General features: G+C 43.0%; 1 protein-coding gene across 2 annotated transcripts; it reads right to left on the bottom strand.

Moving 5' to 3' along the window:
* Positions 1-1,942: 1,942 nt before the first annotated feature.
* Positions 1,943-26,503, bottom strand: LOC107393668 (rapamycin-insensitive companion of mTOR). Of its 2 annotated transcripts, none has more exons than XM_015972205.3 (37): positions 26,162-26,503; positions 25,989-26,036; positions 23,880-23,977; positions 21,543-21,607; positions 21,249-21,380; positions 21,099-21,162; positions 20,033-20,159; positions 19,185-19,354; positions 18,948-19,015; positions 17,046-17,113; positions 16,857-16,939; positions 16,565-16,652; positions 16,290-16,380; positions 16,142-16,208; positions 15,942-16,022; positions 15,706-15,806; positions 13,179-13,344; positions 12,924-13,025; positions 12,802-12,848; positions 12,588-12,723; positions 12,277-12,476; positions 12,056-12,182; positions 10,326-10,490; positions 10,169-10,245; positions 10,004-10,082; positions 9,777-9,886; positions 9,616-9,703; positions 8,209-8,301; positions 8,013-8,119; positions 7,688-7,917; positions 6,517-7,579; positions 5,519-5,778; positions 5,224-5,427; positions 4,985-5,137; positions 4,512-4,635; positions 2,300-2,438; positions 1,943-2,214 (listed from the first exon to the last, which is right to left on the bottom strand). In XM_015972205.3, exons 1-37 carry the CDS (start codon positions 26,274-26,276, stop codon positions 2,134-2,136), a joined length of 5,217 nt encoding a protein of 1,738 aa, XP_015827691.1. In that variant the 5' UTR covers positions 26,277-26,503; the 3' UTR covers positions 1,943-2,133. The 2 variants fall into 2 exon arrangements, with proteins under 2 accessions (XP_015827691.1, XP_015827692.1); XM_015972206.3 differs by having other exon boundaries at positions 7,703-7,917.
* Between the last annotated feature and the right edge of the window lie 868 nt (positions 26,504-27,371).

Below are 27,371 nucleotides of genomic sequence, written 5' to 3'. Positions count from 1 at the left end.
AATGAGAAGGTTGCAGGTTAGATTCCTAGCTGCAGCCTTTCTGCATGGATGTTATATGCATAAGGGGCAATGGTGGCAGAGAAGGTGCCTGCCCCATTACCAGAGGGTTGCAGGCTCGAGCCCTGCTCAGTCTTTGAGCAAGACACTTCACTCTCCTTGCCTGCTGGTGGTGTTCAGCACCCTCGCGTCCGTCAAGAGCACTCCTGGGCAGCTGTGGCAACCGTGTAGCTCATCAGCATGTGGGTGAATGACTGGTTAAGTGTAAGGCACCTTGGGGGGTTGTAGAACCCTGCAAGGCGCTATATAAATACAACCGTTTACCTTTTGTTGGATTAATTAGCAACTCACAATTGTCAGTAGGCGAGTGTGACGTCGTTGTCATAGACTCCTTGATGTAATGGTGACCAGTCCAGGGTAACCCCCCCCCCCCCCCCCCCCCCTCATTATTTGTGTCTGAAACCTTTGTGCTTAATGAAACACCAGCAGCTATGTTTTTTTTTTGGTAAGATAATCCCACACGTCTGTGGCTTGTTTTATTCAGAGCAAATCAAGAAGAGTTGCAAAGAAGAAAAAAGGAACAAAAAAATCTCTGGTGTTTAATTTTTTTATTAACAATGCATCCCTTTGATAGGATCGTATGTTTCTTCAGGTCATCAATGCCCCCAGAACATACTGTACACATTATACAAGGGAAATCACAATTCAGGCAAAACAAAAAAGAAAAATTAAATTATAATACAGTCTTGAGGAAAAAATATAAATAACTTTTTCTTCTTCTCTGGTTGAGCTCACTATGGTACAGACATATAATAAATAGATCAGATCTGACATCACTCAGCGGATCTATGAATCATCTTTCTCTCTATGAGTCCATTTGTGTAGCAGCATTAGAGCAAAAAACAAGCCAATGGAAACAGAACTCTGTTTCCATGGAAACCTTTTTTCAATTCTTTTAGTCATCACACTTTACTGCACCCCTCCTCCTCACCTACTGACAGATGGTGATATTGCATTGTGGAAACAGATCCTGGGGTAATTGTATTCCTGCAATGTACGGCAGCATGTGATGGAAACCTATTTTTTAAAAACGGTTTTATAAGCTGGAAACAAGTTAAGGTGGTGTCACAACTTTGCCATGCTTGTGAACATGCGGTAAAGGTGAAGCACGGAGGTCAGAAAGGTGCTGTGACGGTAAGATGCCAGGATTCGGAAGGTTTTTCAAAACGTCGGTGTTGCAGTTTGGAGCTTGAAATGTAAATCAACCATTCTAACAAATAACTTACACATGTTTCAAAAGACCTCCTTCATGAAGCGTGTTAGAAATGCAGTGGCTGAGGGAAAACATTTAAAGGTCAAAGCAAGTAAAAGATGGAATAAACTAGCATTAAATTACATGCTTTTCTCCTTATCTAGTGCGTAAAGGTGGTAGAATATAATGCTTTAGAAAATACAATAATAGTCATGTTTGATTGTCTGTGATACAAGAAAGAGTCAGATGAAGAGCTGCCTCAGTTGATGAGAGGCTAAAGGTTGTAGGAGGTTGTGAGTGGAGAGAAGCAAAAAGCAACATTATCTAGTTAAAATAGATCAGAGTCCAGGTGGGGGTGGAGCCACAAAAGCTCCAGTTAGGAGTTCAAACAGCAGGACCCCTCTGTAGTGTTGTGTTGAAGAAAAGAGTAAAGTTTGAGGAATCACTGGTCAGACCTCACATGCCTCATTCATTTCATTACACCTAATCTGTAAAATAACATGATACAACTTTCTTTAAAAATAACGTGAGCAACTGTCTCAGTGACTGGGCTCGTCCTCTAGTGATGCGTCGGATTGCTAACCTCATGTGAAAACAGCATTTGGCTAAACTGATTTTCCTCTTTTTGTATGTTTTAAAAAGTCTGAAGCAGCATCATCTGTATTTGTTTGCAGATGCGGACGTCTTTTGTTTCCGGTTCAGATAAGCTAGAAGAACATTGACCGATCTCCTGTTCCTCCAATTCTGCTTTACGCAACAGGAACGTGTCCGACGTGTGTCCTCTTCCTTAGATCCTCAGTTTGTGTTCTTCCTGTTGGTTTGCAAGGAGCTGCAGCTGTGCACAGAACACAGGGTGGGCGGGTGTGGGGGGCAGATGGGGATGATCAGCAGTCTGCTGGGGGGTCAACGTCCTCAACGACAGGTTTTGGTAGCTTTGTTAGTATTGCCTCTGCTTCTTCATACATCTAAGGGAAGGGAAAAAACAGTATGCATGGAATAAAAAAAATTTTTTTTTTTAAACAGTGATTCAGGAGAGATGTGATATCTTACCGGCATAAATTGCACATCCTGGAAGAGCTCTTGTATGAAGCGCCGTGAGGTCAGACGAAACATACAGTGGGCCAAGAGGTGAGCAACCTCAGAATACAGGCAGATGTCATCAAACGCATATGGAAACTTCTCTTTTATCCTGAAAAGAAAGACATTTATTATTAAACTGTCACAAAAAATTAAAGGAGCAAGCATCTTGTCTTTGTGTCCTGCTGGGAAATTTAGTCGGGATCAGAGTTGGTGATTTTTGGACCTTACCTCTATTCTAGAGCAGGGCCCTTTAATTATCATAGAATACATTTTATGGGACTTAGGGCTGGGCGATGCGGCCTAAAATCAATATCACATTATATTGAAGACTTCACCTCAATAACGATAAATGGATAACTAAATGTAAGCTCAGAAACAAACGTTGTCCACTAGATGGGGCTCTCACATCGTCATGTAACCAAGGTGGTACCGCTTCTTAAAGCTACGCCAACGGTCACACATCTTTATTTTTATATATTATCGAATTTATTGTCATGGGAAAAATGATATTGAGTCAGAAATTTCAATAACGATACATGTTCAATTTACTGCCCACCCCTAGGATATTTTTAAAACTGATCCAAAGAGACTCTGAAGGACTAGATCACACATTTACTTATTCTAAGCTAGATAACTTTAATTCTTTATTATCAGTGTTGTTTTAATTATTCTCCTCAAAGCCTCCAGCTGATCCCAAAGGTCGCTACCAGGGTTCTGATGAAGAGAGGATCTGATTTCTCCTGTTTAAGCATCACTTCATTCATTATATTCTTACTTCTGAAACTCTGAAAGCAGCATCTTAGATATTAGTTACCGTTTATCCAGATGTCCACAACAGAATGCCCGGCTCTCAGGCTGCAGCTTTGCTTGTGATTTCTAACGTTTCTAAAGGTAGATTAGGAGGCAGAGCGTACAGCTCTCAGGCCTCTCCCTTTGGAGGCACACGCCTGCTCTACTTTTAAACTAGGCTCTCCTATTTGATAAAATACGGTCATCTTGGCTCACCCTTTTAGTTATGCTGCTACAGGCTTAAGCTTGGTTTATGCTTGACGCATTCACTTTCCGCTTGGTGATGCGGCTCGCGGCTGGAACGCGCTTCCCAACTTGCAGCGTTTATGGTTCATGCGGCTTGTCTCTGCGGTGAGCCAATATTCTCCCAAACTGTAGGGGGCAGCATGGAGCTCTATGGCATGTATCCAACACTACACCATAGTAGAAGTAGAAATTATTGTTTACAACATGACATTCCAGCATTTTTTTAACAGCGTCCTCGTCTTTTCCGACAGTGCGAGCTATTTCTCTCCAAGAATTATTAACAACATGTTGATCACGGTGATCTCTGAGAGCTGAATCATACAAATGTCTGTATTTACGAACCTCTGCCATACTAGTTCTTGCCGGTCCGCCATGTTTTTCCGCGTCCGACCGTCCGCGTGGTTAGAAAATTTCCTAGGTGCACGGTGCGGAAATTTTGGGCCGTGCGGAGGTGCGGTGGGGGAGTGTGGTAGTTAAAATGACGCAATTTCGCCGCGCGAAGCTGTGCGGACCTCGCGGATGCGTCAAGCATAAACCAACCTTAAGACAGTCAAGTGAATAAAATGACTAAAGTCGTCAATTGCCTTTATTAATGGGGCGGGCGTGGAACGAGCACCCTGAGAGTAAACATCACGACTCTACAGGTGGATCTTCATCTGTGTGTGTCACATGTCACATGATCATGAAGCAGACAATCCATGAACTAGGAGATCAGTTTGGGACGCCGCTCTGCCTAAAGTGAGGCGCAAACTGGAAAAAGCTCCTGCAGCTCACATGTCAACAACGGACAGTGAAAGAACGGCAAGAGTAAAAAACATGTTGATTCATCTTTACATGGTCATAGAGCACAATGTTCTGAGACTCTTCAAAAAAACTGTAAAAACGCTCAAAAACGCTGGCCATCAGGAGTTTTCTGTTCATAAAATGGCTGGCAGTGACGGATTTATAGTTACAGTTGTTAACTTTGCTCTACAGGAACGAATACTGGCCCAGTCATTCTGAGTTGGACTCTTTCCTGTCCTCTCAGAGAAAATAAACGTGATGGAGAGCATCGATCCATCACTACTGAGCATCAGAGACCCAAATAAACCCCTCATCGGCAGACCGAAGGACCAGTTTTACAGCTGAACTACAACACCAGACTTACGTCAGTAGTCCTGTTTCGTGGCCTTTGGTTCCTACAGAAGAGCTGAGATTGATGATGAGTCGGAGAATCTCCTTCCTCAGCAAGACTCGAGAGGCGGGGCCATCCTCAGATATTGCCTTTCCACCTAGAGGACAAAAAAGTAGATATTCCGATTTGTATATTCATAATCATTCAGCAGCATGTTAGGGTCAAATGTTTTAACACGAACAAATAAATCATTAACAAACATCTAAATTCCTACAGGTAGACAGCAAAGTACAGCTCAAGCTTTGGAGTTCATGAGCCTCAGGGAACGAGGCTGCTCATCACCTGCCAGAAGGAAGGAGTGTGAACAGGTTGACTCCAAGCTGCTGCTGACATTAATTCATATGTTTGAAGATGAATCCAAGAATCTGATCTGACTAATGTGTGATAATGTGGCCTTTATGCCCTCCTATATAAAAGATACACGTTGTGGATGGAGGAGCACATACCAATGACGATGTCTCCAGGTGTGGGCGTGCTGGAGATGGACCCTTGTGAGACGGCAGCGTCGCTGCAGCCCGACACCCCAGAGAACTTGGACTGAGGCATCACCTCCAACCGATGCCCGCTCTGGCCTCCCCATGAAGGAAAATCCACATAATCTGGGGATTTAAAACAAACAGAGGTTTTATTGTTATTCTACACTAAGGAACACTATCATCCTTGCTAAAAGAATGTGTGCCCTCACCTCGAGGGTGTGTGCTGTTGATCTGTGGCTTTGTGGGGTATCCGAGGACAATGGCTCCCACACAGTAGAGGCAGTTTTCCTCAGTGTGATCCTGCAGGCCCGTCTCCTCCGAGCCCACCATGTGGTTAGGAGTGTCACCTCGGCACACGATCAGCTCAGAGATGCTAAACTGTTGCTTCAGTAATGGGACAGTGGGTCGATCCCCTACAGAGATAACCAAACAAAATGATCTTTTTCAAAATACTGTTCCTCTGTTGGGTTTGATCATTTAGTCAGACGTGATGCTGCGTTGTACCATCTCCATCACCAAACAGGAAGCGTTTCCGTTCCTCTGATGGTGGGCTGATCCTCTGCTGGAAGTAGGTAGATTCTCGGATGTGAAACATATCGTTGATGTTCATCGGCAGTGCCAGGCCAATGTAGTCGTCGTTACAGCCAAAGGTGGCGCTGGGGACCACGGAGCGCACTGACGAGCAGCGCTGCAGAGTGCTCTGGTTGATGGGGCTGAGGAGTTCCTCTTTATCCAGCGAGGCAAAGCTGAGAGCTTTCAGAAACCTAGGGAGGGCAAGAGGACAGGTGCGTGAGAGGATCCGGGGGGAGAGGCTGGGCGAGAATAGGAACACAGGCAGTAGGGGGAAATGCATCGGGTAAAACGACAGATGGCGATTGATCAAAGAGGGCAGCTTCACAAAGAGCAATCACTCATCTGCAGACAGTTGTTCAAAGAGAGAAAACTTCATTTTGACCACAAATCCACTTCTCCTGAACTTTAGGAGGAATGCAATTTTATCTCGGATCAGAATCACAAACATTTTCTTGCATTTTACTTTTGTGTGTTCAGTTGCCATAGCAACATATTTAAAATTCACTCAACAGCTTGAACTAAACAGGGAAAACCTAAAAAAACTGGCTAATCTACACAGGGCTTGCACACACTTCAGGCCAGGGTAACTGCAGGCACAGAGAACTGTTGCTAGTCTAGAGAAAGCCGAAAGACACGCCACTACTGAGGACACTGGGCAGGTCCACCCACCGCGGTACCAGAGTTCTGGACAGCCTGCGATATGGCCTTGGGATCGTAGGTTCTGGACAGGTGCACCTCCTACTTGATATCCTAACAGACACAGTATAAAGTGCATAAAGAAACACCTTCACACCTGTCCCGGCCCAAAACCCGTAACCGGGAAGATTACAGCTGAAATTACAGTGCAGAAAATAGAGCAGCGGAATGTTCTCCTAACAGCAAAGATCTCAACGCACATATTCCAGCTCATGTAGTGACCGAGGACCCACCTGCGAGGGGTTAATCTGGAGTCCAGGCTACCGGTCTTCATGGTGATTGTGTCTGTGAACAGCACATCTTTGGCAGGTGAAGCCAGCGCTTCGCTGTGGGACAGAGACGGGTGTATCCTCTGCTGCTGCAACCGCTTCAGCGTGGCGTAACCCAGAGCATCTCTCGGGCTCGTGTAGATGAAGGTGCAGTCAGCCAGGCTTTTGATGGTGGTCACTGAGGGGGACTTGAGAGACTGGGCCCGGCGGGGCAGAGTGTGCGAGGACCCAGGTGGTACCAGAGAGACGTTGGAGGACTTAGAGGTGGACATGTGGTTAGTTTGAGCTTGGGGGCTCAGGGAAGAGAGGGTTTTGACAGTTTTGGCAGACACGACGGTGTTGAGGCTCACACAGTCGGAAGAGTCCGGTTCGGGCTGCTCCGGGTTCCCAACAGTCTCCCGGGAAGGGCTGGAACTCATTGAGCTGATGCCGCTGGTCGTGGTGTCCGTATTAAAGCTCTGACTGCGGCTTTTAAACTGAGTGCCCCCACCACCCCCTCCCACATTGCCTCCACTAGAAGAAGAACCACCGTCTCCTGCTAGACGCTCCCGGCTGTGGGGCTCCACCACCCCAGGCCCGCTCAAGCTGCTGAGTCCTAGACCCGAGCCTCCACTCCTCATCAGCCTGCCATCCACAAGGTGTTCCTCTGAGCCCCCCCTTGTCCCAACAAAGGATGTCTCTAGGCTAACAGTTGGACTCTTTGGCAATCCTCTTCCATTAAACACCGAGGTGAAGACGTCCCCCTGGTTTGGGCTGAAGACAGAAGGCTCCGTCACAGTCCTATTTCGTCTCAAGCTATCCGTCTTGAGCTCAGTAGGCATGCGAGAACCTGATAAAGTCTTAGGATCACTAGTAGAGCGGAGTTTCTTGCTGGGAAAGGGCAGGGAGTTAAGGAAGCGAGAGCGAACGATGCGTGTTGATGTCAGGATTGTGAAGGGGCTGCGGTCTTTGACTGCTTTAGAGTAGAAACAAGGGTCGTCTGACGAGTCCAGAACATCACACTTATCATCCTCCAGGATGTACATGTCTGAAAATATAAACAGATTAAAAACACAGCAGAGGCTGATAGGTAAAATGCTCATTTTTTACTGAAATACCTGACGAGTCTGGCAAAAACAGTAGTTTTATTACGTACTTGGTTGGGACTCACTCTCACTGTTGTGGCGAGAGCTGGTGGATTCCGAGTTCAGACTGAGCGTGCTTGGTACCGAAGAGAGCTCAGAGGTCAGCTGTGTGTCTACCTCGTCGGGCGTGACAGGCCACAGCGTCCGGCGACTGTGTCGGACTGCGTCCCAGCCGTACTGCTTTAGAACCTCACAGCCCTGTTTAGTCTTGGAAATCACTCCGAGAACATAAATACACGTTCTGTGGAAAAGAAATGACATTACAACTCGCTGCTGTTCGCCCGACATTCAGCTGGCTGAGTAAGAGCGACTCATTCTGAAGCAAGGTGAGCTTACCCGCGCACGGACAGCACCTCGCAGTGCTGAGCCAAAGTGAGGATGTCAGGAATGACATTCTCCTCCTGCAGGAGATTCAGACCCCAGTTTGAAGAACCAATGTTGCCCTGAAAGAGAAAACAAGACCCAATCAGAGACCGACAAAGTAAGGACCATTAATACAGAGACTGAGATCTTGTTTTGAGTAACTACTGACCAGAGCCCAGAGAGCAGCCTTCAGCTGTTTAATACCCTCCCAGGTGTCCAGCATCGGGGAGCGAATCGTGTAACTGAGGTCTGGGACTACATTCTTGAGGTAAATAAAAATAGACAGATATTAAGAAGCAAGTCTGCCAGAAAAAAATACAGAAAAATCAATAGGTGACAATAAAAAAATCAGACTGTAATGATTTAATTTACAACTATTTAATGAACCATAAGATGCGAGATTCCATAGGAAATATGAAATCAATCTTATGGATCTTTGGATAACTTAAACCAGAAGATTGGAACTTTTTATTGCAAGGATTATGTAACACTTCGTAATAACTGAGAGACAAGAGAGGATAGAGTCACCTTTAAAAAGTTTAAGAAGATTTATTTCTAAACAATTTTAAATAAGACTAACTCTAAACTCTGGGTGATGAACGGATCTTGGTGTGAATGAGACGTGATGGTGTATGTGTGAGTGATGTAGTCATCAGAACTCTCGTATCCGGAGAAGCAAGTCTGAGTGGGAAGTGATCTTTTGCTCTTAAGCTATGATTGGAGTTTCATAAACACATGAGACGCCATTTTGTCGCTCCACACATACCCTTAGGACGAGACCTCCGTACAGATCCAGAATGCCAGGTCCTCGGACCCCCTTTGGTACCGAAGCCGATGAAACAGCGTCAGCAGTACGACAGACTAGTCTTTGGATTGTCTCCAGGTAAAAAGCGACAGTTGGTTGACAGCGTCAGATGGACCCTGAGGGTCAGTGAGTTCAGCTTTTATTCTGAAAGGAACCGTTGCTTGGCTGGTAAAGTGCAACAGATTTTCCAGCTTGTCAGTTCTTTGCTTAAAAAGGAAGTCTGGGTGGCCGGTCCGATACTTCTCTTAGAATGCGGTGAACTGATCTAAGATGGTGTGGGGACTGGTTTTATTAATCTGGATGTTTTGATTTACGGTCGAATCAGATTTTGACGGATTTATAAACACCACAGAGACTATGCCACGCTTCAGAAAGGAAGGTTCCGATTGGATGAGAAAGATAAAATGTGTCATGTGACTTTAAGCATTACATGGATCAGGATGTCTAGTGCAGCTAGATTAAAGTCATATTACTTATTAATATTAAAATACCACTGATCCTAAACATTGTCATTTCCACAGATTGGTTCACATTTTATTATTGGACTAACACTTTGTTCGATTAGCTTTATTAAAATAGAGTTCTTTGATTTATTAAAAAGAAAGAGTTTGTCTTCTTTCTCCTCGAGCTGGAAAGGAAACAGTTTTAGAAGCAAATGCATGACCCTGAGGCAGTCTCATGCAGATCATTTCTTCCTGAGGAGAGAGGGTAAATAACTATGATGGAATAGCTCCTTCATCACGTTACAAGACTAATCAAAGAATCTTTTACCTGAGCCTCCAACAGATGACAGCCTGTCTTATCGTGGACCAGCTGACCGTACAAGTGCACAGGGAGATAGACGTTTGGTCGTTGTAACCTGGAGACACAACCAGAGACATGAGACGTAGTCCTGCAGATCATCAGGCGCTGATGGATTCCCCCCATCCAACCTTTGGTTGCTGCGTCTGACATAGTTGTCTCCATCGATGGGTTTACGGTATGTCGTTAGCGCTTCGTTTAGCTGCTCTTCTATCAGATCCACATATTTAAGGTTGTATTCCTGCAACCCAGATCAGAGATCAACCTCTGTTGGTGTTTGGCTTCACCACAGCCTCATTAGCTAAAAACTTAAAGCACGAGATGACTTGGGGGTCATCTGCTTTTAGCTTGGAAATACCTTGTGCCATTTATCCAGCTGTTTGCTGACGTAGCCCCTCTCGTTGAGGTAGGAGAAACCTTTAGGAATGGACAGGAACCTGGACAACAGAGCGCAGCTCGTCAATGTGATGAGGTCAGTAAAAGACTTGTGCATCACACAGAAAGAAAAGTGATGAACACACACCTGAGGAGCAGCAAGAGACCTTTGTCCCCCAGGTGGGAAACAGCTGGTTTCAGTTGGATCAGAGCATGAAGGTTGGCCTGCAAAATAGCACAAAGGTTAATTTAATCGGATCTGAGAAAACACTACAGCTGCAGTGTCAGTAATCTAATGGAAGCACCTTGTCTTCACAGGCCTCATCCAGTATGTCCAGGGCCTCCATGGACACAGCCTTGCTGTGGTCATGAAGCTGTGTGACCAGGAGCTCCATGCCCCAGCTGCTGAAGAACTCCACGCTGGCCCGCAACAGCACACGGAGGTGCTTGGTAGCGTTCAGCCTGCATGTCTGCTCGGCAGAGACAAAAAGAGCCGTGTCACAACCTCTCAGAGGATTTTTAATTCAGTGTCTCGTCGATATTTTAACACAATGCGGTTTTCTGATGGCAAAAATAAGTTTCTTTTTTCTTATCTGGTGACTTTGTTACCCTCAGGGTTCAGACCCATGAGGGTGTGTTGCAGTCATACATTATTTTTAAATCTGCTGACTGATGCTGCAGTGCAACACCTAGCATTTTTTAAAAGGGTACTGTTCTTTGAGGCTCTGTAAAGCACATAAAACTTTGTTGAAGCTCACAATGGCCCAGGAGCACTGATAGATGGGCAAATAGCAGCCCATAATAAAGCAATGACTGGTTTGCTCCGCCCACGCAGTCAGGACATAAATATTAAATAAGCTGCATACTGATTGGTGGGTTTACCCTCGATGATACTGCCTGAAGCAAAAAAACTCTGTGATCTGTGTGTGTGTGTGTGTGTGTGTGTGCGTGCGTGCGTGCGTGCGTGCGTGCGTGTGTGTGTGTGTAGCCTAATTTATGCTTCTCTGTCCGCGTAGGTACAGACATGCAACACATCATTCGTCGTTGTGAGGGCTCTCCAACACTCTCAAGGACGGACGGAGACATCCGTTGAACGAGACGGAGAGGACATGCTTGTGGCCAGGACTCCGCTTCCTCTAAATTCATCAACAGCACCACCATTGCCTCCTCAAAGAAATAAAAATACAGCCGACAATATCTAGCAGCACAGGTGGGGCAGCTAGAAGAGTACCTCGCAGAAAAACTCTGAAAATATGAGATACACAGCAAGCGTTTTATTCATGGATGGATTCACGGAAACGTGGGTTCATAGGTGGTGAGTGCATGAAGAGGTGGAGGAGAATGAGGGACATGTTTGTTTGTGTTAAAAGTCTCTGAAATACAAAAAACACAATATTAACACTAGTGTAAATATGGAGAAGTCCAAAGACAAAACGTCTCTGTCGACGTGTGTGTCTCTCCCTCACATAGGCGATGGAGAAGCATAAATTAGGCTTAAGAAAATGTTTACTGTACTACGGGGGGTGGGGGGGGGGGGGCATCAAACCATTCTGCAAGCTATGGGTCCATCTGGAATTCATTTAAAGTGCATCCTGCAACATGAGTGTTGCTACAACAAGAATGATAGCTATAGTGCGAACTAGCATTAACAGTAGCTCAAGCAGGCATTAGCAGTACCTTGGGCTAGCGTTAGCACTAGCTCAGACTAGCATTGTTCTGCAGTTAGCATTGCCCCGACCAACATTTATATGTTGCTGACGCTAAAGTGGGGTGGAACATGCTAATATAAGGCCGTTTGTCTAAGCATATGTGTTAAACCAGCTTTTCTCAGAAGAAAACATTTCCATTATAATGTTACTAATTTACACAGGAAAGCATGTCGGAGACGCCACAGAAGTTTTGATATGCTACATTAGCAAGTTAAATGCTTTTCTGAATTCTGGGACACCTTTAAAAGAAAAAAAAAACTCAGCTTCCTCATTAATTCTCTATGAGTGGCACCGTTTTTTTTTTTCTGTTATCATGGCTGTCTTACATCAGTGGCAGCAGTGAGGACCTTAGACAGAATCACCCTGGCCAAGCCATCCCTGCTGTAGTCCAGTGTGGAAACGGCAAGTTTCAGAACAGCGTCCTGGTTTTTTACTGAGCACAAGTTCAGCAGGCTACAGGTACAAAAACAAAAGCAGAGGTGGTGTTGAGGTGTTGGTGGCATAAATGTGTCGAGTCTGGGAAAACTGTCCATTTCTTCCCACTCACCATTGGAACAGGCCACATTTCTCGAGCAGTTTGGCTCCCTGTGGGTGTGCAGAAAGTGTCCCCAGGAAGAGGAAATAGTGCTGGCTGAGTGTGGTGAGCAGGCCGTTGCTCTGCAGACAGCGCTCAGGCTTCAGACCTGAAGACGAGGCCAGCCAGGAAACCATGTCTCTCACTAGGTCCTCCAGATAGCCCTGACCGTCCTGACCATAAAAGGAGGCAAGAGGAGGCAAAGGGGTCAACAAGAGGAAAGATGAAACATGGCGCAGGATTATACAGAAATATATTTTTGTGCCAGCTTTTAGTTCTTTCACCTCATCCGAGTCCATGAGGAACTCCATGAACTGGCACCCCACCACGGTGAGCTGCCTGGCTTTGGCATGATCCAGAGCCAGTCCTGCGTACAGTTTACTACTGGGCTTATAAAAGTACAGCAGCCTCCGAACAAACCTGCGTGACACAAACAATCATGCATTTAAACTCAAATATTCCTGAAACGTGTAATATGACTGCAGAATCAGTGCTTACCTGTGCATCTGCTCATCTTTGTTGTTCCTGAGGTTTACATTTGGCCACTGAAAGGAAAACAAACATTTTTATTGTGAAAAAAGAAAGATGTGATATTGTGCTTTGGCTGAAAACAGCCTGACCTTAAGGATGGTGGCGATGAGCAGCCAGTTCCACTCCAAGTTCTGCTTGTGGTTGAGAATCTGACTATCTCTCAGGTTCATCATCAGTGTTTCTTCTGTGTCCTGAAAATATCAGGAAACATTTATTTAACAACTTTAAAAGATTTAAACAGACAAACAAGCTTATTTACAGAAACTTAAACATTCCAACATTGTCTGCAACAACTGACGAGTTATAAAAGTTCATTTACACAAGATCTGAGAACGAATCTCTACCTTTATGACGTAGATGTCCCTTTGGCTGCGCGAGTGTGAGTCTCTGCGGTTGGGTGATGACACAGATTTGCGGATGATGTGGTCTAAGTAGAGGCTGTGTGGCTTCGAACCTCTCTTCTTCTTCTCGTGGAAACGCTTCAGATTGTTCACCGCAGCACTCGCACGGCTGGAAAATACCCCAAAACAAAGACAGGAAGTGTTTTTAAATGTTCATTTAAAAAAACAACCACTGATGATACATGGCAGAACTGGACAATATCACAAGTCTTTTTTAAAAATGTCAATATAATTTCAAACAAGACACAAAATTTTATATAGATATAAATAACATCCAATGAATATCTAGAGTTAACAGGTGGGGCTCACTCCCACTGGCTTGCTGCTTTCCCGTCTCTGCCATCACATGTGTTCTTTTGCAGTCAGTCGATCATGTGATGACAAAACAAAACTTACAGAAAAAGTTGATCTCTAGATTCCTAAAAAAATCTGGGTAAAAGTTCTGCTCTAAACTTTTCACTCATCATGGCTGCACAGGAACAGGCCCTGAACACCAGAGCAACAGAGGCCAAGATCTACCACACCAGACAAGACCCAAGGTGTAGGCTATGCAAAGAGGCCCCTGAGACAATCCACCACATAACTGCAGGGTGTAAGATGCTGGCAGGGAAAGCATACATAGAACGCCACAACCAAGTGGCTGGCATCGTGTACAGAAACATCTGTGCAGGACTGGAAGCCCCAAGGTCAAAGTGGGTAACACCCCCTAAGGTGGTAGAGAACTGAGTGAGCCAAGATCCTGTGGGACTTCCAGATCCAGACTGACACATTAGTGATGGAGAACCAACCGGATATTGTGGTGGTGGGCAAACAACAGAGGACGGCCTTTGAGGTTGATGTGGCAATACCAACCCCTTCTTTCCACCGGAGCCGTCAGCAGCACGTTACTGCTGCAGCACGTCTTGCTAGCGTAAGCTGCTGCTTGGCCCTTCCCACGGGATGCGAAGCAGCAGGGGAGCAGCTGTCACCGACAGAGCACGAAGTCACACGAGTGACTTTGTCAGTAAACAACAACAAGCAGGAGAAAATTACAACATGGCTCCAAAAGCTTTGTGTTTTATGTTCTGTCCGTTTTATAATCGCCAATACGGACCTGAAAAACAAAAGAGACCGCTAGCTAGATGATAACTTCTCACGGGGCCGCACAGTTAGTAACCTTTTTTTTAAAGTAAAGCAACCGGAAGGCAGTACGTTTCTTTATTCTGAAAATCTCAGGAGCTTCGTTCCGTTTCCGCATCCGATTTCCTGTCTTTCCTTCCCCAAAAATGTCGAACTTGACCCGTTTCAGAGGCGTAGCGCGTAAAAAATAGAACCGGCGCGTAAAGGCCGCGACATGCTGCTCCTGAGACTCTCGCTGCTGACGGCTCCGGTGGAAAAGGTTCTGTTGACCACAGCGGTTCCTATCAGCAGCTATGACGTGCTGCTGCAGTAACGTGCTGCTGACGGCTCCGGTGGAAAGAAGGGGCAAGTGATGCAACATCAGGAAAAGGGAACATGAGAAACTAGAGAAGTACCAGGTTTGGACACACCTTCTCATTCAGTGTGTTTTCTTTATTTTCATGACCATTGGTAGATTCTCACTGAAGGCATCAAAGCTATGAATGAACACATGAGGAGTTATGTACTTACCAGAAAAGGTGAAATAACTGAAAACATGTTTTATATTTTATTTTCTTCAAAATAACCACCCTTTGCTCTGATTACTGCTTTGCACATTCCTGGCATTCTCTTGATGATCTTCAAGAGGAAGTCACCTGAAATGGTTTTCATACATTCCTGAAGGACCACCTCATGAAGCTCATCAAGAGAATCGGTCAGCCTCTAATTACCATCACTATCACATGACTAAACAGTTACACAACATCACCCGCCTCGGCCTCTGATACGGATACACAAACGGAAACAAGATGGAAAAAATGTTAGTTTTTAATATCGGCCTAGTTTTACTAATTGGCCCCATACAGACTAATGGGCCATTCCCATCTGTACCGGGTCGGCCCGGGCCGGGTAGCGTAGGTTGTTTACATATCTGGGTGGCCTGGTATTTTTCCGGGCCAACCGAGGCTCATTCTCAGCCCTCTTCTCGAGGGGGTCTGCTTCAGGCCGACCAGGGCCAACACACCCACTGCTGACAGCAAATTCACACCTTCCATTAGAGCAAGCCTCTGATTGGTGGGTAGAACCAGCCCACATGGGCTTAAGACAAGGATGTGTGGAATCAACCGGGCCAGGCTGGGGCCGACTGGGGCTACCCGGCCCGGGCCGACCCGGTACAGATGGGAATGGCCCATAACATCGGTCGATACAAGACTGACATATCGTGCATTCCTCCTATACAGGGAGAAAAATATCTAGATATAAGTTTTTCATTTACAAATATTGTTTTGTCTGCAAGTGTTGCCAAATTTATTTCTGTTCTAACTAACCATCATTTTTCTAATTTGCTGATAAAAACCGTCGTTGTACTCACAGTCTTTTCTCTTGGGGGATGTCGAACGAGGCGGCCATGTTGATGAGGGTAGGAAGACAGTGCAGGTGGTGGCTATGGGAATGAGGAAGAATTGTGTTTGCCTAAACAAGCAAAGAAAAAAAAAGCAGGTAAAATGAATCATTATTATAAGAATCACAGTATTAAGATATTTCATACTAACATAGTTGTGATCAGGGTGAGCTTTACAGTTAAGTGTGACCTCATTTATAAATTACCATGTGTAAAAGCTCTCCCAGGAGTATGGTGGCTCTGACAGCAAGCTGGTCATCGCTGCTGGTCACAACCTCCACAAGACCCTACAGCAGCAAAGCCAGAAGCAGAGACAGTCACCACCAAACTGCTCCAGAACACCTCAGATGTTCGCTAATTAAGCTTGACGGCATCATAAGTCAGCCATCGGGTAGAATCATCTTACTTCTAACAGCCCACTGGTGATGAAGGCAGAAAGAACAAATGCCAGGTAGTTGTCCATCAGGTCAGGCCTAACAAAGCAAACGGAAACACAAAAATGTTCATGCAACCACTGAACTGACATCAGCCTAACACCGCTGCTGTTCTCTCACCTAGAGCGGGCCCGATGGGGCAGGATGACTTTAGCTTCAGCAGCGATAAACCCATCAGCCAGTCTCCAGGTGTCCTGAAACCTGGAGGGATCTGAAGTGGACCACAGCTAAGATTAGTCTTTACTGTGTGTGGGACACATGGCCTCATTCAGGAGGAACAAAGACACTCTCAGTAAGTGACTAAACAGCAATGACATGTTTCTGTGCTAGATACAAAGATACTTGGAGGAAACACACAAATACATTCTGTTGATACAGAAACATCAACTCCTTACCAACACTCTGAAGAGCCTCTGTGAAGTCTTGCGTAATAATGGGAACAGGGAGCCTGAATATCTCATATAACACTTCCAACAAGCCTTTCTGCAGGACAAACCATGTGAAAGCAATCAGTGATGTCTGATGAACGTCAGAATGAGGAGCACCTCCAATATCAGACTCAAGAGGCCTAAAGGCCAAACAAACTGTAGTTTTACTGGAAATAGATTCAATAAGACTTTGCACAAATAAAAACATGCTTTACGGTGATCAGTAAAATCAATTCTGATGTTTAATAAATGCACTCACCCTAACTTCCATGTTTGGTATGCAAAGTAACCCGATTAATGACTGGATTCCAGAGTTTTCAGCTTTGCACAGGTTGATAATCCCTTAAATTAAAAAATAAGACCAATAAGAATGATTTTAACTAATAATGCTCAAAAATGACTAAATCAAACAAACTTTTTTAAGATAATAAATGGCTATGCAACTTACCAGACCAGGAACGAAAGGCAGCGACAATTGCCATTCTGCTCGACAAGAAACGGGATTCTCTGTCTTCTCTGTAAACACAGCAGCATTGAATGTTAACGGTGTAACAGGAGGTGCTGATGGCCATTTTCCTGCCATCATTCCTAAAGTAATGCACTTACGTAACCGTATACTATTTTAGAATAATAGATAATATAGTGTGATGTTTTAATGGTCAAAAACAAGGCAATTTTTAGCTTTCTTGGTTTATTATTAACTTCAAAATCTTTGCAGCTCAGTGCTACCAATAATCTGGGGAAGCCCCACAAATAAAAGCTCAAAACTTCCTGAACCTTTCCCAAACTCCCTCAGACTCTCCCTTCTTGGACACACACACAAGCAGACGCACACACACACACACACACACGTTTTGTGCAAGCTGACTGCATTCACAGACAACAGGTCCATCACCTAAACATTTCCCATCAAGAACAGAACCAGCGTGTAAACAGAACATGTGACACGTCTCCTAAAATTAAATTTCCAAACATAACAAAACATTCAGTCTGTTACACTAGGCATCTCAGCTCTGGCTTCACTTCCTGTTCAAGAATGTATGATTTGTGCACACAGAGGGGGGAAAGAACGGTCAGAGGAGCGGTTTGATGGATGAATCAGGATCCAGTCATTAAAAACAGGACGTGAATGAGGACTGGATAAGGCTTTTCCAGGGTTGTACGTCTCAGAGGGGATTAAAACAAAAAAATTATTTTTGACATAACATTACATTCATTTGTTGCCATTGGTATGTAAAGAGTATTTCAAGTAGGGGTGCACCAATCTATCGGCCCCAATCTCGTATTTTTTTTCTTCAAGATTGGTAATCGACCAAAAACTGCAATCTGTGCACTCTTAGTTAATGTTAAAGCAAATCATTGCTAAAAAATACTTTTTTTGGGTCACATGTGTCAAAACAGGTACAAAAGTTTTATTTTCAAAATTAGAAAAATGAACAAATATGATTTTTTTTGTTCAAACAGCAATGCTAAATATGTTTGTTTATATTTGAAAACATTACCTCAGGTCCAGTTGAAACTGGTATCGTTTCATGAGTATTCATATTGGTTTTCTCAATAAAAGGAAATTGAAACATTGACATAATCTGCTTTTAGTTAAGACAAAATCGATATCGGCAAGTCAGGTTTTTCTCAAGATCGATGATCGGTCAGAAACTGCAATTTAAAGCTGTTAAGGCGAATCTGCTGAACAAGCTAGGTTTGAACGCAAACACGGTCATGGTACACACACCCCTCCCCTTGGGTATCTTCCCTGAGACGCTTCTGCTGGAATCAGAAACCCGCGATACCAAAGGAAACATGATAGCGCTAAACACCAGTGGATATTTTCTAGGTCTAAATGTCTTTTTTGTCTGACTTCAAACGGTGTTTTTCTTTTTGGAACTCTGTTTGTCCTAAAGTTGAAGTAGCAGCCGGCTGTTTCTCCTTCTCTGATATAATGAGCAGAGAACCTCTCACACCAGTGGTGTTCTGTTGCTAAATATGCGAGTGCGTAATGAGTGGAGGACACAGGGAGGTGCAGCGGTTTAGCCAGTCCAACAACAAGATGGTCCAACGGTTGCTTTCCAAACGTGTTATTGGTGAAGGTTTTTAGGCAGATGTGAAATAACCACTTTTAACTTTTTTTTAAAAAAAAAATCTCCACAATATATTTATAGCTATACTATGTTAAAATGTTAAGAGGCACAAAAAAATCTTTTAAGCTAATTTATTTTCCAAATTTGCAACTTCGGCTGAAAATGTTTTGGTGACACTTCCCAAACCCACAAAACACCAACAACACACTGTCACCAATGATAGAATCCAGCATACATGTTAAACACTCGACCTTTTCCACACACACACTTACTTTAGCTGCCCTTCAGCTGTGTCTGCATTGTGACGATAGTGAAAATCAGTGAAAGGTGCAAGGATTTGCTGCAGGACAGAACACAAAACACACACACTTGCAGTTAGAATAAATGCTCAGCAGATATGATGTGACGAGCACTTCTGTCTCTACTAGATGTTTACAGAAAATGAGAAATGCTGTAAGTGATTACTGTAAGCTCTGTGGAAACACTAGGGTTGGACTAAGAGTTCTCACCTCGAGCTCGACGTCCACACGCACGTACTGGCGAGTACGTGGGTGGTTGAGTAGATGGAGGACGGTGGTGATCAGTGCTTCGTTGATGCGACTGAGCTGACAGTCAAGCACGCTCTTTAAAATTGTGCTGAGACCTCCTCGTTTGGCCACCACTTCTGGGTTCTTCAGGGCTACAAAGACAAAAGAGTAACTTGATAAAATTAGGGAGGTGTATTGGTGAAATTCTGGCGATGCGATACGAATCACGATACAGGGTAGACGATACAATATATCACGATATATTGCAGTAAAACTGGACCATAATAGAGGGATTTACATTTCAATTATGGAAAAAAACATTGCACACTGCTGCCAACTACAAGTCGATGTTTGAGTTGCACCAAAAAAAAAAAAAAAAGAAAATACACAAATCTTTGCATGTAAATTCTTCCAAAACTTTGCTATATGGCTTTTTAATATTGATATATTATCACAGGAAACAAAATCACGATATATTGCCATATTGATATCTTCTTACATCCCTAGACAAAATATTAGACTAATACTTGCAAAGAAATGATTAAACACAGGACAACATCCCCTCTTCCACCTATCACATTAAAAGAAAATGTTGGCAAGAACTTGTTTTTTAGGCTTCTTGTTTGGGCCATACATTCATATATTACATACATTTTCACCACTATTCAGTAAGATTATATGAAACTTAAACGGATCATATCTTTTACTACCTTTTTTTCCCCATTCTAACCACCATTTATCAACAACTCCTCATCCTGCGCCTGTGTGTACAGAGTTAATGATGCTTCCCATGTCTGATGTGTGTCCCTATCTAAATGCCAGGTACTCGCCTAGTTCACATACGATGGCGATTGCCGCTCGAACCATGCGGTCCCTCTCCTGCTGTCCATCCGTCCCCACAGCAATGAGAGAATTTGCAACAGAGGTGGGGAACAGCGTTGCATTGACGGTTATTATCTACAGGAGGAGAGAAAGGGAAAAAAAACATTAAACAGGTCTGCTCAACACCAGATTGTTATTGTTTGTATTGTGCCAATCTTAGATTACAATCTACGATCAGGTGAGAGGAACCAGACTGCGTTTGTTGGTACATGATAAGTACAACTGTGAGACTGTATGTAGACAGCTGTATCATGGTCACCTTGGAAAATAAAGTCCCATCAAGTATCATAAACAACACCATCCCTTAAAGTTTTGCCAGTTTCTGTATCTGTAAACACAAAGCCACTCAAACCCGACCAACACTCCCACGTTTATACTTTCTAGTGGTTTATATTTTCAAGCAGTGCCACCATTTTCGAGTCCCTGATGCTTCTCTCTAGTCTGGTTGCATTTGCAGACTCATTTGTTTGTTGTGTCTGGTGAAACACTCCACACAGGAGAGACGTGTGCAGGTTTGTTTTCTGAATCGTAGCAAACTACAATCGGAGCGAGCGCTGGAAAATTAATCAGAATGCACCTGAGCTCAGCTGCAGATGTCAACAGACAAAAGGGTCTGAAAACTTGATCAAATGTTTTGTTTGTATAATTAAACAAACTCAGTATTAGCTTATGAAAACTTTGTGTAGACTAGTATGAACATAAATCTATTTTAACATCATGACGTTATGTTACAACAGTAACACAGGTCATGGTACAGCCAGTGTGGTCAATAGTCCACGCTCAAAACCACAGTGCACTTTGTGCATGTGTGCGCTGTTGACAGTAAACTACAGAAGAGCTATAAATAACTTGGCCTGCAGACTCTACAAACCAGCCTGACACTGCTGCTGACCCAAAGGACCGTTCTGGTGCCGCTGTGCTGACACAAGTCAGCAGCAACCCGAAACTCCTCTGTGGACATGACATAAACTCTATAAACAGTTAGAAAAACTCAGATAAGCGTATTTATCTTACCTTTCGAACCAGTCGCAAAGCCTGAGTTCTCTCCCCCTCATTACTTTGCTGGATGTCAATGCATCTGAAACAGGCACAAAACAGAGTAAGAAACAAAACACATCAGGTCTCCACAAGTGATTTTCCACCCTGACTGAAGCAGAATCTTACCTGGCTATCAAATAATCCACCTGCAGTCTGAGGACCTTCTGCAACACAATGGTGTCTCTAATAAGGTAGCGGAGCGCACGCAAACCTGCAGCACGCACTTCCTTGGCCTCATTTAGTAGAGCTAGCCGCAGACTAAAGAAGAACAAGTTATAAAATCAATTTATGCTCTTAATGATTTTTATATATTTTTTTCGCTTTAAAGAATCGATGTAATTATTGTTTTAATGGATCTAGCTTTACTTTTCACAGAAAAAAAAATTTACCTAATAAACTTGAAAAAAGAATAAAACTCACCAAATGATAATTTCTTCATACGTAAACCCAAAGTTTTCCTCTCGATGTCCAATGCTGCAAAGCAGCTGCAATAAAAAGATACAAGGTGAATTATTTGTTTCTCAGACGATTGAAAAATCAACAAAAATGTTTTCACTTGTTTCACATCAAAAGCGCTCCTTTTATTTAAACATGAACAAATAATGAGAAATTATTTTGTGAGTGTTCAGATCATTTGTTCATGTCTGCCAGTGAAAGTCTTCTTTTCTGTTTGTTACGATTAGTTAAGAACTTTATTTATCCGACTTTCCCCTAAAAACAGGAAAAAAACATAAAAATCACAGAAATAAACCGTTCGCCTGCATGTGCCCATTTGTTTGGAGCAGGTAAGAGAAAGTGGGGGAACTGGGTGATGCTACCTCATGAACGACAGGTTCAGGAGTTATGGGTCACCTCCAACATTTGCTGGTCTGCGCTCACATTTCTTTTGGGACACATGAAAACTTTTTTCATCATTTTCTCCTGTTTTTAACACTCCACCAGACCTGCTGCTGCCACCCTTTAGCAACAGATCCTCCATCATTAACAAGAACTCACACACAACCGAGAGGATTGGCTAAAACACACTGCTGGTCGTTTTTCAGAGCATCTACCCTTTCTCATTGGGATCTCCAGGCAACACACCAGATCAAAAAGCCTAGTGGGGAATTCATCTTTATTTTGTTTAATTGTCTCTCAAGAGCATGTGTAGCGCATAGCTGTGCAGGAGGTAGCAGCAGAAAGTGGAATGGGACAGGTGGTGAGTAAGGTCTGGGCGATTATGGGGTAGTATTAAACTAGCGGTGACATCAGAGCTTAAACAGGATGAGGAAGGGGAGAGGGGGGCACATGATGCTCTCCATGAGGGATTTGCTGTCCTCAAACCCTTATAAGGAATCAAAGTGATAAAACTTCGACAGATGTTTACACACACACACACACACACACACACACACACACACACACACACACACACACACACACTCGTTGACAGCTTCAAGTCAGTTGTGAACAAGAGCATTAGGTGGACAGACTGCAGACACACTAACTGGCCTCACACTAAGCCTCTGGTCCACCACAGTGCCAGTTACAGCACACACCGTCTGCAGAGCCACAAACAATTGTTTACAATTCATCCAGAGCAGCCAGTCAGAAGCCATGAAAAGCAGTGAGCTGACAGATCCGCACATATCTAAGCAGCAACAGGATCCAGTGTCCCGGGTCTGTGCTTTACCCACTAGTTTAAATTACTTTCACATTTCTCAACAATGTGATGCTGGGCAAAAAGACAACAGTGCCCAGAATACAAGAAACTAGCAGTTTCCTCCTCCTTCACCCAGTGTTTCCCTTTTAAAATGCCAGGATGGCAAAGAAGAAAAGACCCTTGGAAATGTTATCAGAGCACGGCAACAGCTTTTTATTTAAAATAATGCCTTTAATCTGCAGAGGCAGTAGGAAAAATAATCTGAAAATAACCAAATCGGTGATTTCCCCTCTTGTTTTATGGTAAATTTTTCCACCATTATCTGGAGGGGCATCGCTGTGTGTCGGGTGGGACAGAACAGAAGGCCTCATTATACAGCTTGGTTGAAGCATTATTGAGCTGATGAACACTGCTATCTTAAGAATAATTTTATTATAAACATGACATGAGTGTATTTGTTTTTAAAGCCACAGTGCTGATCTTGATCTACATTAGATCATGGCGTTTCCTCGTCCCTCCAGCCAGCAATGCCAGAGTGAGGACAGTAGTGAAGAAGTCAGCTCTAGATTCCTCCACATGCTTCTCCATGTCTGTGCAGAACAGTCCCTAGATGACAATATTCGAACTGTTTGGGGATCATCTGCACCACAGCGTTTAACCGCAGCCTAAGAGGTGGAATAACTGCTAGTTTTTTCATCCGCTTATTCAAAAGTAACTGAATGATTTCTCATGAGGAAATCATCCATTTCTGTGCCCTTGTAGTCACCGAGTGATAAATTAAATTAAAACAATAATTCTCCCCACTCAATGTTTCCTAATAAACATCCTTTGTCGTTGTTCTTCCTCTGCTGTTCAAAGTTTGACTGGACGTCTTTTGTCTGGTGTGTGTTCTGTGCCATCTTTTAGGTGGGAATTTTACTGACACACAAGCAAACTTCGGTACACCATCTTTGTGGTCATAATATCTACACCCTGGTATAACTTTCAGAAACATACAGATGTCATTTAGCATCACAAAGTTCCTGTGGCTAGAGAATGGTTGAAAACTACATTTCAACACTGTTTAGACAGATTACACAAACTGTGGATTTGGACCATCAGATCTGCAGTAGTACCTTAATGAAGTTGTTCAGGTGGCCCAGTTTTCGCATGTTACTGACTCCATGAGGTTTGGCCACATTTTGGAGAATTTCACGGAAGTTTTCAGATGGTTCTGCAAGGGAAAGAAGAAGAAAACAATGCAACGTAACAAAGTGTGAAGCCATACTGGTATAGTATCAGTAATTGATTCACTGCAGGAAGGAAGACGGTCCAGCTCATTTAGCGTGTACAGTCAAAACAAGACGCAATTAAAAGAGCAAGATGTGAGCAGGTCAGCATTTGGTTTGCACGTCCTTCCAATTTATATGTGCTGACCACAATGTTATTGACATAAGGAATGTGGCTGTAAAACAGAGAACTCTATTGGCAAGAAGGATTAATAACTTGACATTGAAATATTGTGAAACCCAGGAAAAGTTCCAGCAGCTCCAGACACTAAAAATACATCAGGATAACCACTTTACAGATTTATTCACATACACCAAGTCCACTAGAACAACTCCACAATAGCTTAGCAGGTTTCAGGACTTTGCAAACGGTTGATTTATTTTATGAATTAAAACAAACATGCACAATAAATCTATGAATTTCATGTTGTTTACTTTTCATTGAACTTTAAAAAACAGCAAACATGTACAACCAAATATCAAGAAAGAAAATATGTTATACAGACTCATCAGTTTGATTTGATGCCCATTCAAATATATATTTAAGTATCTTATATTAGAGGTGGATTTGAAAAAAAGAGCAATGACAATAACTTCAGATAATAATCCTTCATTTAGAGCACAGACTTAGTTTGGTTTCCCTATTTGTAACAATGCATTAGTAGAAAAGTGTACATGCAAATCATTTTAGAAGCATTGCATGGTGGTTTTTTTTTTATTTCAATTTCAGGGCAGGATAAGTGCCAACCATCCAGATTAATCAAAGCTAATCGCAATTGCTTTGTGTCTTTTAAAGATCATTTTAACCCATGACAAGTGTTATTTACGCATGCTTTGATTCTGTTGAACATTCTATTGTTTAACAGTTTGGAGTCAAGCAACCCAATCAATCTTAAAATCTATGATGTCAAGCGCTGAATACAAGTACAAAACAAAAAGTATAATCTATTGAGATTTGATATTTTTGTTTACTTTAATCACTTTCCTTTACCTATTAATAACTTAGTTCAAGAGATAGTGAAATTACTGTAAAAGCCTAGAAACAGCTACAAAAATAACAGTAGACTGTAGTTTGTTGTGTTTGTTGAAAGATCCTCACAAAGAAACAGTTTGCAAACTACAATTAAAAAAGTAACTCATAATTGAGCTTTCATGTCAGTTAGCACTCTCAGGTATCATGAAATCTCATTTATCTGTGCATTCTTCTAGTCTCCTGCTCATTTTGTATCATTGCTTTAAGTTTTTTAGGAAGATTTGCTGTTTTTGTATAAACTGTAACTTTCTCAAAATACTAAGCAAGAACATTGACTGCAAATTAGCCATAAGTAGAAGTTCTTTACACGGAAACTTGATATGAAACATGGCCTCTTTGTATTTTGGCCCTCAAGATATATATGTTTAAAACCTGCAGAGGAAAACTATCGTCACTGATATCTCATATGTTAAACGCCTCCAGCTCCTTATGTCAGCAGATACAACAAAATCCTGATGGATGATGCTGTTCACGAGTGTTCCGTGTAAACAAACCGGTGTTGTTGCTGGAGCAGTGTTTCTGACCCGGCTGAGAGGCTGTAGCTCAAGAACCAGCCTGTGCAGCCATATGTGCTACTTAGCAAACAGCCAGTACACCCAGTTCCTCGTGCAGTCAGTGATGACCGATGCATGAGCTGTCTGGCTGAATAACAGGCTCTGTATCCTACTAGCACCGATCAAAACAACAGCGCGTCGTCATGGCTGGTTAGCTGTGGCAGCTAATCCAGCTCGTTTGTTAGCTCGCTACCGCCCGTTGTTATGACTAGTTAGCAATGTTTTTACACGAAACAGAAAGGAAAACTGACTAAGTAAGAATTGCAAATAAAAATACATATGCACGTCATGGTTTGAGTTTCGTTTAATGGGGCAGTGTTTACAGCAAAGTGCCATGATGATCCATTTTGAAGAATAATCGCTGATTACCTCTGCTTAGATCCAGCGGTACGTTCTCCTCCCCGCTGTCATTCCGACCTGACAAAAACACACACAGTGTACACAAAAACACATCACTCCAAGCTCATCGCGTGTATGGGGTCTTCTATTTTGCAGATTCCCGCTGTTACACCTGTCATTGAACAGAGTTTTTTCAAGCTTACCTCGCATCCGAAGACTCCGTATAGGACGGCCGCGGAAGCTGGCCGCCATGTCTCCAGGAACATACAGTACACACAACACCGGAAACTTCGCGGAATCTCGCGACAATACACGCATCAAAGACGTCGTCTGCAAACTGGCTACGACAGACCCAGTATAAACTATATACGGTATTAATGTCGATGGACAGACCCAGCAGACCTGAGACTAGACCCCTCTGCTCAAAGTCCCTCTGTTGTTTGTGGATATAAAAACAGCAATCTGATCTGGGGACGGGGTTAATCACAATAATCAAATTTCACCACTAACCTCTTTTCATCCAAAAACACATGAAAGTAAAGTTGTTGTAGAGTTTATGACCATTTCAATCATGCCAGATTAAGACCATGACACTTTATTATTGTGGATTAGTATTATATATTTACACATTTTCTTTGACAATTGACTGCTTCTCTTTGATTAATTGATTAAACTAGTAAGGGTTGACTTAAGTAGTGTGATCTAATATTTATGAACAATCCAAACTGTTTTCTAAGCAAATGGTTCCCAATCTTTCAGCTTCAGACCCTCAAAGTAGCAATTGTCAAGACATGTGACCCACAAATATCTGATTTTAAACCATGCATAAAAGCTTAATAATTTAGGGCATAAGAAAACTGCTTCAGTTCATGTACAGTAATATACATTTATGACAATGTAGTTAAGGTTTGTAACAGTTATTATAAATAATATAGCTTCAGCAATCTTGGAAATTGTCTCAAGACCCCCCATGTGGTTCTTGGTGACCCACAGCAGGATCCCAACCCTAGCTTTGGAAACCACTGGATATTTTGCCCATGAAAGCCAAAACATTCCCAATTTATTTCACAAATACAACCTACTTTAATGCAACAAAGATATATTTAGCTATCTGGCAATGAAGTATTGCAAACTAGCCTAGTAATGTTCCCATTTTGCTTTCTTGATGCTATAAATTGTTAGGATGAACACATTTATTTTGGTTAAACTTGAAGGTTTCTAGCAGTTGCCACAACTTTTGCTGCATTACACCTAGGCTACAGTATGTTTACAAAAAGCAAAATGGCTGTTTTTTTTACTTGACTTAAAATGACTAAACTGCATAGTAACAGTCAACATGCAGTGTTAACCTGCTGAAGGTCTCTTCACAGAAACATGGCAGTTAAGTCTGCAAGTTAACGATGTGAAGGATAT

Source organism: Nothobranchius furzeri, chromosome 17 (assembly GCF_043380555.1).
Source record: "Nothobranchius furzeri strain GRZ-AD chromosome 17, NfurGRZ-RIMD1, whole genome shotgun sequence".
NCBI classification, from domain to species: domain Eukaryota; kingdom Metazoa; phylum Chordata; class Actinopteri; order Cyprinodontiformes; family Nothobranchiidae; genus Nothobranchius; species Nothobranchius furzeri.
This window is presented reverse-complemented; position numbering and strand designations above follow the sequence as displayed.